At 49.1% G+C, this 13,187-nt stretch overlaps 2 protein-coding genes across 2 annotated transcripts in view; both read left to right on the top strand.

The window, feature by feature from the left end:
* The window catches only part of MYO5C (myosin VC), an 82,740-nt gene extending 77,999 nt beyond the window's left edge, over window positions 1-4,741 (top strand). The window contains exons 39-41 of the mRNA XM_040969641.1: window positions 624-798; window positions 1,266-1,346; window positions 3,651-4,741. Coding sequence (XP_040825575.1) covers window positions 624-798; window positions 1,266-1,346; window positions 3,651-3,803 — 409 coding nt within the window. The 3' untranslated portion in view covers window positions 3,804-4,741. The remainder of the gene's footprint in view (window positions 1-623; window positions 799-1,265; window positions 1,347-3,650) is intronic.
* A 5,310-nt stretch (window positions 4,742-10,051) lies between these two features.
* GNB5 (G protein subunit beta 5) overlaps window positions 10,052-13,187 on the top strand; it is a 41,680-nt gene continuing 38,544 nt past the window's right edge. Inside the window, exon 1 of the mRNA XM_040968724.1 lies at window positions 10,052-10,171. The gene's annotated coding sequence lies outside the window, so the exon portion shown is untranslated. The remainder of the gene's footprint in view (window positions 10,172-13,187) is intronic.

Genomic DNA, 13,187 nt, shown 5'->3' with positions numbered 1-13,187 from the left:
CCAACACCAATTGGGCCTTCAGGCCTTACCTTGTGACAGGTCACTGTAACCCTTACCTCCTGGCATGCTGTGCTTCTCTCGTGCTCAGCCGGTGTTGACCACCTTCTCTACCGGTGGCACTGACAGATGGAGGACACAGGAAACAGGGAAAGTCCATTTGAGTCTGCCCTTGGAAGCTCAGAACATCTCCCACATTTCAAGGCAGCTGTGTTTAAGTTACAGCCAAGGATATTTGGAAATGCTCCAAGACAAGGAGATTGACATGGATGGGAAAGGTTGGGGCACCAGAAAGGTGTGCACCGAGTGAGAGTGGAAGGGAAAAAACATTCTATACATTAATTGCAGATTCATAATAAATTTTAAGAACTCTACTCCAGAAATGATTACCATTGCTTTTCTTTGTTCAGATTTGCCCCAGGTACATTCCTGCATAGGGCCCCTCGCTCCAGGGCTGCATGATCCTCAAACCCATGGAGCTTGAGGGCTGATCATCCAACCCACTTGCTCACGTTAGAAATGGGAGACCATCTCCCAGTGAGCCCTCAGGCCCTCCTGGGACACACTGGAGCATTTCAGGAACCTTCCCTAAGGTATTCTCACCGCTCCTCTGGCTCTCCGTGCAGGTGCAACATCAGCTACTTAGAAGAATGGCTCAAGGATAAGAATCTGCAGAACAGCTTAGCCAAGGAAACTCTGGAGGCCCTGTCTCAGGCAGCCTGGCTGCTCCAGGTCAAGAAAGCCACCGACAGTGACGCCAAGGAGATCTCTGAACGCTGCACCTCATTGTCAGCCGTACAGGTGCTCACGCATGCCTCACGTGCCCAGGGCCCTCAGCGTGCATGAATCCACAGAGTCAGCAGTGCCTTTGCTGCTGAGGAGCTATGGCCTGCAGCTGACTCTGGGTGTTCTCTGGGGCGCATGCGTGTAGCCCATGGGCCACCCTTTCATCTGTAAAGGTTAACTCTCCCTTCATGTCTGTGATGCATGCCCTGCCCACCAGGCTCACTGATGTGTGTGTGGGCGTGTGCAGTTGGCCAGTGGGACCGAGGGAGCTCTCCTATTGCCATGCGATTATGTGGGATCTTCACTCTCTCCCATACCCTTCTTCCTTTGCTTTCTCTTTTCTTGGAAATAGCTGGCATGAGGTTCCTGCACGTAGTGTAAAAGAACCACCTGGGACTCGCAGTGGTTTCCCCTACATCACCAGAACCCTTACAGCATTGTTCTTTCTCGTAGCCTAACACTGGGTTATGTGATATTTGCAGATCATCAAGATCCTTAACTCCTACACACCCATAGATGACTTTGAGAAAAGAGTGACCCCCTCCTTTGTTCGCAAAGTCCAGGTAAGCACTTGAAGGATTTGCCTCTTTGTTTATCCTCCTACGTGTGGCATGAGTCTGGTACCGAATTAACATGATGGAGACACGGAGTGCAGGGTCCCTGCTGAACGTACAGCCGAAAGACGCGCAGCCCAAAGGCAGCCAGAGTTTGTCCTGGCCAAACTCCCCAGTGACAAGAGCATGAAAACACCAAGACTATGACTTTCCTGCCATGTTCCCCTAGCGGGTCTTGTTTCTTAGCCGTCCTTGGGTACGATGCAAATGGAAACAAGAGAGGCTTGGGAGTCCACTTTTCTTATACAAGGGTACTTCAGAAAGTTTGTGGTAAATAGAATGAAGTTAAAAGGTTGATGTTGTGGCACATCAGGTTAAGCTGCTGCCTGCAATGCTGGTATCTCATATGAGTGCCGGTTCAACTTCTGGCTCTACTTCCAATCTACCTGGGAACATGGAGAAAGGTGCTTCAAGTGCTTGGGCCCCTGACACCCCATGGGAGACTTGGAGAGAAGTCCAGGCTCCTGTTTTCAGCAGGAACTGAAACCCAGATATTGTGGTCATTTAGGGGTTAAACCAGCTACAGAAGATTACTCTCCCCTCATTGCTCTCCCATAACTCTTTCAAATACATAAATTTTAAAAAATTGTTTCTTTTGATAAAAAATAAAAATGCATGCATACTTCTTTTTATAAAGATTTGTTTATTTGTAAGGCAGAGTTACAGAGAGATCTTCATCTACTGGTTCACTCCCCAAATGACCAAGTTAGTGGAGTTTGAGTCTGTGCCAGGCTCAAGCCAGGGGCCCAGGAGCTTCTTCCAGGTCTCCACATGCATGCAGGAGCCCACACACTTGGGCCATCTTCCGCTGCTTTCCCAGGCACATTAACAGGGAGCTGGATCAAAAGTGGAGCAGCCGGGACTCGGAACTGGAACCCATATGGGATGTGACTTAACCTGCAACACCACAATGCCAGTCCCCATAGTTTTGTTATTGTTGTTGTTTTAAATAAAATTTATTTTCTATCAGCCTTGTAAAGACATCTTATATAAACATGAATTTCAAAACTTAGGTTTTCATAAAAAATTTTCCCTCAAACTTTTTGAAGTATCTCCATATAGTCCCAAATGTCTTCCACAAAATGAACAGTGTTTCTCTGTATGAAGCAGGATTGCCTTCATGTGCTTTAACCAAGAATACATAATTGCAATAGAGGTGATGCAGAATGAGGCATGATATCTAACAGATCTTATATGAAGTCAGACATTAAACAGATTTCTGAAAATTGAAACAATACTACTACTCTTTAAATTTCTTCAGTTTGGGAAAATATAATTATTTTTCAATTAAATGTTTTAGTCAACATTCATACCCACATGCACCAGAGCTCCTTGGGGGCCCACAATAATTTTAAAGAATATTATTAGAGGGGATGGCAAGTGGGTTAAGCGGCCACTTGCAATGCCAGCATCCTGTCATAGAGTGTGTGTTCTGATCCAGCTTCCTGTTAATGCATCTAGAAAGACAAATAGGAAAATAAGCTGGTGCTGCCCACATGGGAGACCAGGAGGAAGCTCCTGGCTCCTGACTGCGGCTGGTCTGGGACTTGGCTGCTGTGGCCATTTGGGGAGTGAAGCAACAGGTGAAAGATCTTTGTCTGTCCCTCTCTGTTGGTCTGAAATCAAATCAATAAATCTCATATATAAAGGAGTCCTGAAACCAAAAATTTCTAAGTCACTGAACAAGGCAAGGTAAGTTTATTAAAAGTGCAGTATTTGGAATCCACTCATATTGAGGCTTAGAATTATGCATGAAGATAGCTAAGAATAGAAGAACCGAGTGGCAGTCCATCTCTGCTGGGGAAGCTGATCCAGGGACCCTGATACAGCACTTCATCTTGGACATGTGCTGTGTGTCCTCTCGCAGGATTGCTTTTTCCCCTAACATACATTTATTTTAAAGGCAGAATTTTGGCTGATTCCCAGAATGGCTTCATGACCAGAGCTGGGCCAGGCTAAAGTCAAGAGCTTCCTCCAGTCTCCCACATGGGCAACAGGGGCACAATACTTGTGCCATTCTCTGCTGATTTCCCAGGTGCATCAGCAAGGAGCTGGACTAGAAGCGGAGCAGGGGCTCATATGGGATGCCAGCGCTACAGGCAGTACCTCGGCCCGCCTCAGCACAACACCAGACCCTCATTCCTGTGATTTTGCCAGATGTTCTTCACGGGAGGCAGAGCTGTTATGTTTCCCTGGCTTCCATCTCCTGGGCAGCAGGTGCGCTCAGCACCCTTCCCCTGGTTCTCGTTGCAGGCACTCCTCAACAGCCGGGAGGATTCCTCACAGCTGATGCTGGACACCAAATACCTCTTCCAAGTCACATTTCCTTTTGCCCCATCTCCGCACGCTCTGGAAATGATCGAGATCCCCAGCAGTTTCAAGCTGGGCTTTCTCAATCGATTGTAATGGGAGGGGCAGAAAAATCAACATCCTTTGCTCTCCGGACCTGAAAGGAGGCCCAACACGAGGGACCCTCGAAGGTCTATTCATCACACTGGACATGCTCTGAAATGTGATTTAAGGAAGAAAGTCATTCTCCCGAACAAGCCCCATCTTGTCTCCCTGCAGTGATACTGCAGCTGCTGGAATGTTCTAAGAATGAGCATTCACCAGCTGCAGTGGAAAGGCCCTGCGGCCAGGAGTGCTGGAGTGTTCCAGAGGCTCCTGTTTGCTTCCAGCTGCCTCTGGGTCTAATCTGTCTTGCACCGGGGCCACAGGGAGTCTGGAATGGCAGTGGCTCCCAAGCCGCATGAGGCCCTGGAGTCTGTAGGCAGGCATCTGGGTGCAGAGCCGCGTTTTCTGGGAAGGAATTCCCATCTGGGCACCAGGACCCTTCCAAAGTCCTCTTACCTGAGCTAACCGACTCTTTTACTGAAAACAGGCCCTGCATAAAAATATTTCCCATTTGAGACCTCTCTGCTTTTTAAGAGAATATTCAATCTGAGATGGAGAACATGAAGTATTCTATGTATATTTCTATTTAAAGTAAATGCATTCTAAGGGCAGAATTGACACGCCATCCTCTATCTACTCTGAAAGAACATTCCTTTACATTTCAAATGCCAACATTTTCCTCGAGACTTTCCGTGTTTTCTTAGCTCATTTTATGCAATACCTGTTTTAAAAGCTAAGTTTTAAGAAGGCAATCTAAGTGATTTTTTCAAACCTAATCAGCTTCCTGATGTATTTATTTTTAAGTGTCCTTATAAAAGGAATTGAAGACTGTGAGTCTCCAAGCTTAATGAAAATCAAGGACTCCTCGTCTCCCTAGCCCTTCTCAGTCCTCCTCCTGCAGGCCCAAGCCCTGGTCAGGATGCGCCCCACCCATGCTCTGTGTACCGGTTGCATCTCCACCTGCCACTTCCAGCAGCCACAGGCGCTTGGCGCAGCAGTGGGCATCCCATGTGATTAGGTGGCAACACCGCCCGCTAAGGCAGAATCCTACCTTGGACTTCTCAGAGGATTTCCACTGGTTCATTTTGACACCTTGTACCTGAAGCAGTGAAATACAGGGCCTATTAACATTTTTTTTCTTTATTTTGGTTTTTATAATAAAATTTCAAAGGGCCTGGGATTTCCCCAAACCACCTCCCCAAAAATTCGCACTCCTGACTGATTTTTCCCATACTATTACAATAGTATAGTCCTTTATAAGCAATCAGAAGTCCATCAGTCTTTTATTTAAGTGTGTCCCGACATTGCTGTTACAGACAAAGATGGACTCCCAATGACACCGTAGGAGCTATTAACACTTTAAATAAGCAAATAAGCTACCAGGTCAGGTGGGTCAGAGTCTCTCAATTACTGAGTGACCACGTGCCTTTCAGGTACACTTGTATTTTGTTATTCTGGAGGGGTCATGCTGAATGTATGATTTTGTAGATTTGTCACAAAACCCACTTAGGAAACCAGTGTGTAACCGATCCTGGCTCAGGCTGTGTTACCAAGGAGCACCCAGCTGCTGTTGGGCTTCGCCTTGGCTTGGGATAGGCAGACTTGGGGAAGCAGAGGAGTTCATGTGGGGAGCTGGGGTCGGAGGAGAGCGAGATGCACCGCCCCCCGCCCATGGTCCAGATCTGTTTTACACAGCAGAGGGGCTGTGAGCAAGTGTCAGGGTGGCTCCCAGTAGTGGGCACAAATTCACAGCCCCACTCATACTCCTACAGGGCACAGAGAACCACGCCCCAGGGTGGGCCTAGCCATGTGGACTGCATGGACAGGCAGAAGGCTCAGGGCAAGGGAGAGGTGCACCTGCTAGGAGAGCCCAGGAATGAGCAGGCCCTGCCTTGGGGAGGACAGGCAGTGCTGAGCTGTGAGGCTCAGGAGATAAGGAGATTAGAGGGCAGTGGGCTCACACCTTCTCCCTGGGGCTCTGACCTGCACCTGTCCGTGCCTCCGTCCAAAGCTAAGGAGGGTGTGTGTGTGTGTGCTGGGTCTGCTTAGCCAACTTGGGGTTTCTTCAACGCTTGGACAAGAGTTCAGGTGCGTGCATACCCGGGTGCTTAGAAGGTGGGGAGAGAGCTTTCATTCATCTGTGTAGTCTTAACTTTTCAACAACTCACCTGAATTTCTTCTGAAATTAAAAAAAAATGTTTTTAAGATGGTCTTGGGATCAGGGGGAAAAAATGAAGCATCTTTCATTTCTGTTTGGATCTGTTTTTAAGATTTGATTGATACTTTTCAAGAGGAAGAAAGCCTCCAGGGTAGTATTGGGGAGAGGAAGGGTTTGATCATGGAGGGTCCATAGTGAGTCTGTAGCGTGCACCTGCTCTTTCCGTGTGAATGCATCACAACCAGTGTGTCCCGTCTACTGCTGGTGAGTGTGTGGGCTTTTCTGGTTGGGCTATTATGAATTTGTTTGCTTGGAAGAAGTAGGCACCCATGTCTGTTGAATGTATATGCACGAATAGAATGAGTGGGTTGTAGAATACATGCGGTTAGTTTTTCTAGGCTATTACCCATCAGTCTTGCAAAGCAATGGCACCAACTTCTGCCCCACCACCCCACCACCATGGAAAGACAGTTGCGATTCCTCCACCTCCTTGACTTTCTTCCTGACTTTGGGCACTTGGGTGGGTTAACCATGACCTCACCGTGGGTCTGATTGCATGAGTCTTTGGTGACTAGATTGAGCGCATGCTTACATGTTGCTTGACCATCCATTTGGCATGCCTATTCTGTCTTTTCCCCATTTGAAAAATAATTTGTATTGCAAGATAATACACACAACATAAAACCACTTTAAAATGCACATTTAATGGCCTGCAGGCTCTCTTCACAGAGGTGCAACTGTCACCACTATCTAATTCCAGAACTAATTGCATCACCCCCAATAGTGATCCCATACCCATTACGCAGCCACTCTAGACTGCCTTTCCCTTCTCTCTGGTGGTTACCGTCTGGTGCTTGCCGTCTATTCGGATTTGCCTGGCCCGGATATTTCATGGAAATGAAATAGCATAATGTGCATCCTTTTGTGTCTGACTCCTTTCACATGTGGCATAGTGGTGTTTTGTTTTTTAATGCTTGTTCATATTGTATCATGTATTAGAGTTTGCATTCTCTATTGCAAAATACCAGCCTACTGCCTAGCATGTCACATTTTATGTATTTACTCATCACTTGGTGACCACTCGAGTTATTTCCATGCTTTGGCTAATAGTGATACTGCTGCTAGCATTCATATGCGCACATTCATGTGAATGTATGTTTGTGATGATCCCAGGCACGAACCTAGAAGCAGACTTGCTGAGTCATTTGCCAAAGTTTTGAGCAACTGCTGCAGCTGTTGTCCAGGCTGCCCCCTTTAACATCTCCACCAGCAATGCGCATGCCCAAATCTCATGCCCAGAACTGAGATATGGACACATTCTTCTAAAATGCAAACACTGCATATGCCCTGTTTGTCCAACAAGAGGTTGCTTTAATTCTGATCCTCCACAGCATGAAATAATGCTGAAACTATCAGCTAAAGTCAAAGTGGATCTCTACTGTCAGAATAAATTAGGTGTGTGTGGTGAGGGGGGATGGAGCTAAACAGCCTCGTTTGGATAACTGATAAAACTATATCTGTCAGTCTGTGCCAGGAAAGCCTGATAGAAAATGCCCCATAAATAAACAGGAAAGATGTGTGCGGAACACTCCACTTTCAACTTTCTGAGCTTTGCTATGGGCCTTTTGAAAAAGAAACATGGTTCTCTTGGGTCATGCTAAGCAGATGTCTAGGTGAAAGAGATGTGCTTGGTGGGAGATCATCAGGGGAGGCTTTGAGAAGTTCTGGGACCTTCTGCAGAGTGTCTACAGGGGACACTGCTATCTTTTCCCTGTCCAAATAAACACAGAAGTGTTTGGGAAAAAATCCCCTCATCCTAAAAAAAGGATTATTGACAATATGTACAGTAGAACACTAAATTAAATGCAGCTCATCATAGAAGTGCGAAATGGAAAACGCCAGGATGCAGCAATACAGATAGCGGCCATTGTGGCCCCAAGCCACCTGCAGACACAAACTGGGAGGCTGTCCTGAGTGGTGGGATCGGGATTATCTTCTTTCGTTCCTTCTTGACTGTTCTAAACTCTCTGTAATGAAAACATATAATATGTATAGTTTTTAGCTACTTCTAGTCTATGGCTTGCCTATGTTCAACCAGTCAGGTCTAAAAATGCTGTGTGATAGGATGTGGGGTGATGGGACTCAACAGCCATGGTCCCCTTTAAAAAAAAACAAAGTGTTTTCCAAGAATATGAGGATGGAATGAACATTCCAAGTAGGTTTCATAATTTGAAAAAAATGTGAAATTTGTTCATTATATAAAGGTCATATGCAGATTTGGGGCCTTAGCAGCTTCATACCCTCTGTACTTGCTCCCTAGGGTCCCTCCAGTAGCTGCTGCTCTCTTCCCAGCTCATTTCCTCTGTTCCAGAACATGCTAATCATTTCTTCACGTGGCCAATCCCCCTGCTGTTCCTTCTCTCTTTGACCTACTTCTGGAATAATCCTCCTGACTGTCGTTGCTCCCTCACTTTCAGCCCCCGCAGCTCACAACTCCCCACCCCCCAATGCTCAGACTAATGCCTGTGGTCCATGGCCTGACCTTGCTGCTGGCCGTCTTTGCAGGCTTGGAGGAGGGGGGACAACACTGATCAAGCCCTGGGGTCTGGTGCACGGGCTCCTTTAAACACTAGCTCTGCAATGAGGGCTGTGTGGTCCTGCTGTGTGCAGACTCAGCCTTTGCTGTTGACCTTGAATTCACTGTTTCATTCTCCCATGGTTCCCGAGCTGTGACACAGATGGCCTGCCTCCCTCCAAAAGTGGCTGTGAGGGGCCAGGGCTGAGCGCTCCACGATCAGTACCTGGGTCTCTTGTGAGTCCATGGGGTTTCTCTTTTGCTTTGGAACCTGGAGTTTCAGGAGCTGTGACAGCTCAGTCCCATCCCTGAGCTTTCTGTCCCCTCTCTAGCCCAACGATGACTTCTGCAGGACAGGCATTCCCCTCAGAAGTTTCCCTGCTGTCACCTTCGCTCCGGGCACACGACCCTCAAGTTCAGCTCTATTGGAATGCTCACACCAGTGCCGTTCAAGACCTCCACGCTCAGGGAGTCACTCCTTGAACCCCAGGTGGCTTCTCTCATGAGAACAGCCCTGTTAAACTGCAAAGGCCAACGGGCTGCTGTTCCCTTCCCCCTCTTAATTTCCTTGACCTTGACTCCAACAGTGCCCCAGACATACAGCAGATACCTTGTTCTCTCCATGAAGCCAATCCAGCTCCTCCCCTTTGTTAAGCATGGCTCAAATCCATCCCATCGCGTTACTTCTGGCCAGGCTTTTATCATGTCTTGCCTGAGCAGCTGCCGCCAGCTACTCTCTGTCCTCCATATCTCCTTCCCACGGCTGCTGCTGCTATGGCATCCCCTCACAGGTCACAGCATGCCCTGGCTGGTATACTCGTTACATTTCTGATCTTGAGCTCCATGCGTGGTTTCTTCTAAGTGCCCTGACAACCCTGACAGGAACAACTTTAAGGTGTCCATTTGGTAGGTTGAACAAAGCTTCCAAGACATCAAGCAACCAGCTTCCACAGTGGGGTCAGGATGAGTGCGGTTTCAGTGGTACCTGCAACCACTGGCTGGTTCTGCTTGCCACAGCTGCTCTCCCTTCAGGGGCCTGGCCAATCTGTTGACTTCTGTGTGCACAGGCAGGGCTCTACGTTGTTCACAGTCAGATGTTTAGTAAGTAGGACACTGCATAGCTCTTTCTTGACCTCATGGCCTTGGCTGTGGTCAATCCCGGCCAGTGGCTAACATTTGTCTTTGAAAGTGTACCCAAGGGAAGAAATGTTTTTATAAACAGTAAGTCATAGCATCCATGAGAATATGTGCCATGTGGATGTCCTTAGAATGGATAGCAAGGTTCAGAGTTCAGCTCACCTGGGAAAGGTCAGGTTCTGCAAACCTAGGGTCTGAGCTTATTCCCCGGAGGAAGTCCTTCTGCCCCTCTCCATGCTATACTCAGTCAAAGGTGAGATGCAAATGCATGTCCATGACCCCCACCTGCAGACGCCAGCACGCTATGGACAATTCTACCAGCCATTCTCGCCACCCCACCCTGCCCCCTTGGCTTATCACTCTTTTTCAGTTTCGTCTTGCTGAGAGATGGATCAGACATTTTTGGTTAATGTGTTTGGCTCCTGTGACAAGTGCTTCAAACAAAGAGCTCTGAGACCTGTCTTCAAGAAATCGCAGCAACTCAGCTACTGTTCAACATGTGCAGAAATCGTAAGTGCGTTTCAAACCAGAAAGGTGACTCGCCTTAGGCCAAGGCTGGATGAGGCACAGCCCTGTTTCTGTTGAGCAGCCAGAGCTAACATGTTGTGCCAGAGCTTACAGGCATGGTACAGCTCAGGGGCCCTGGCTGTGGGCTCTAGTGCCCGGCCTCCTGGGTTCCAATCCCATTTGTGTCAGCAGTGCAGGGCCCACAGTTCCCACCTCTCTCTCCAGGCCCATTTTCCCATCCTTACAACAATGAATACGCAGTAGTGGTGTGAAGGTCAGATGGGTCCGTTTGCTAAGGAGTTCAAAGCAGGGACTCATGGAATGTTCAAATCATCATTATTCCCCAGAGCTGCTTCTGTTTTCCACACAGGCTCCTGTGTGGGCAGGTGAGCAAGCTAAGAGGCTGGCAACTCAAGTTGACAAGCACCTTTTCAGGGACCCTGTCGCAGCTGCATACAAGTGTGAAATTGATGGAAGACTCAACAGGGTGTTTTCTGGGTGCAGGTCTTCAGCGAGGTCTAGGCAGTGAAGCCAAATCCTAGTGCTTTTCAAAATACATAATGTACTCTGTAGAGGGGGCTGTACAAGGCTTCAGATCCTGTATAGGAAAAGAAGAAGTAGTATGCACAGCATGGCAGGAGCCCTTAGGGAATCACAGAATAGGCTAACACTGGGTTCCATTGGGCAGCTGAACAGAGCCCCCGCCTGGTGAGAAGCAGTAAAGCACTCATCTCAAAAAATGCCATATGGAAACTCCCAAACCTTCAACAAATTTCAAAATCATGCCCATGCACGCCCGCATTCCCACCACCTCAGATAGAACAGAAGAGAGATATGGTTTGCCTTTTCTTTTTTTTTTTTTTTAAATCCACCTGAAAAGGAACAGGCACTTTTTAACCTGCTTGTTCTGGTTGATTGCCATATTTGTATTCTTATAAACCCAGGGAGAGCAGACAGAGCAGGGTGGCATCCCGAGGCTTTGGGACAGCACGGTCATCCCGACGTCTCTGCAGGCTTGGTATGAGAGGCCCCTGCCTGTGGTGTGCTTTGCTCTCTGCATGGTAGCTCTGCCAATTAGACACCTCAGGACCCCCAGGGAGGGCCCTGCTCATTAACAACCCCTCCTCTGTGAGCTTGAGCCCAGCATCCCAGGCTTGGGGTGTCCTGTGGCATCGTGGTCCGCCCCCCCCCCCCCGCAGCTCTGAGGCCCTGCCTGGAGTGCCTCTTCTCCGCAGGCACTCGGGGTCCCATATTCCCCGACAGCAACCATCCTTCAGATGAGGGGAACTCCGGTGATGGATGACCGACTTCACCTGCACGCCTTTGTGTTCCCTGTGGAGACCACCGCCCTCCCTGCCACCACTGCTTACCTGGGAGGTGTCCTGCAAAGCCCGGCCGTGCAGCATCCCTAAGATGCTCAGGCCCTTACCTCCCATAGAGAATCTACACACCTCACATCACAGACAAGCTGACCCAGCATCACGCGGTAATCTGGCAGGTGCCAGCCACAGAAGGTGTCCAGAGGCTGCTGCCCTGCCCAGGCCCCCTGGATGGCCCATGCAGGGGAGCGGGTGTGGGGTGAGTGATGATGTGCACCCCAACACCCAGTGGCACAGTCCAATGATCATTCTCGTGGGCATCAGGCTCCAGTGTGCCAGGGAACCCCAGCCCTGTGTGCCCCACACAAGTGCTCTGTGTAGAAGAAGCGTGTCCCAGCTGCCGCTTACAGGTGAGCAGCCCCAGTGCAGAGAGCAGTCAGGATCTGTGCCCAGGCTGGCTGATCCCCAGCTGTCCACCTTTAGTCCTCCAAACGCTGTGACAGATGTTCTTTTCTATCTGATGTTAACACTGACTAGAGTTGTGTGTATAAACACATATATTGGTTTTATTTGAAACTACATCATCTATCTATTGGTATCTTTTCTGAGTTCTCCTTCACGCATCTGTTTACCAGAGCAGCATTCACTGAGCCCCTGGTATCCGTCAGCACTAGGCTAAAGGCCATGGGACTAACCGGAACGCACGTGAGGGGAGCAGGGACATGGCAGCTCTGGGGCATCTGCCACACATGCAGACACCTGCGGGGCCTGAGAAGTAGAGCTAAGAGCTCGCACTCCGACCTGCAGCGCCTCCAACAGATGACATCTGTGCAGCTGACTCAGCTCTCCCTGGCTACACCCAGACCAGCAGGGACTGGGCTGCAAGGAAGACAGGGTGCAGATACAGCAGGCACAGCCTCCCGGGGTCTGCTTGCAGAACTCAAGCCTTGCCCTGCCTTCCTACTCTGCACACACCCATGCAAGGTCATCCAGGAGAGCCCGGGCAGGAGGCACAGGATGGGGCATGGCCACCAGGTCCAGGAAGCCTGAGGGAGCCAGACTGCGTGGGTCCAAACCCTGTCCTGCCCACATCCTAGGACTGTGACCCCTGAGTGGTTCCTGAGCCCCTCTGAGCCTCAGTTTTGACATCTGTAAAATGGGCATAAGAGTACCCATTCAGTGTGAGTCCCATGAGGATTCAACAAGCCATGAATGTGCCTAATGCCTCAGGTGACCTGGAGACAGGATGCTGGATTGGAATGAGAATCACCAAATTTGCATCCTGGGGACAATTGTTGCTAACCCTCTCTGTAGCCGGGAGGAAGCCACCTCAGGAAGGAACACTTCCCAGTGGACTAGGCCAAGCCTCGTGAGGCCCAGGTCAGAGCCTGGGCATACCCTGTCACCTTGTCACTGTCCTCAGGGTGGGCCCTGGTTCTGGAGCAGGAAAAGGAAAAGCAAAACAAAGAGTGGACCTCAGCACCTCTCAGAAGCCAGAACTTAACTGTGCAATTTATATTTATTTATCTGAAAGACAAAGTTACAGGGAGAGGAGAGAGACAGAAATCCTTGGGCCAGGCCATAGCCAGGACTGGGAGTTAGCGTGCAGGGGACTAAGCCCTTGGTGATCCCAGCTGCTTTCCCAGGCGCACTAGTAGGGAGTTGGGTGGTAAGTAGAGCAGGTGGGACTCCAACCGGTG

Source organism: Ochotona curzoniae, unplaced genomic scaffold (assembly GCF_017591425.1).
Source record: "Ochotona curzoniae isolate NIBS_2020 unplaced genomic scaffold, NIBS_Ocur_1.0 scaffold_4701, whole genome shotgun sequence".
Taxonomy (NCBI): Eukaryota; Metazoa; Chordata; class Mammalia; order Lagomorpha; family Ochotonidae; genus Ochotona; species Ochotona curzoniae.
This window is presented reverse-complemented; position numbering and strand designations above follow the sequence as displayed.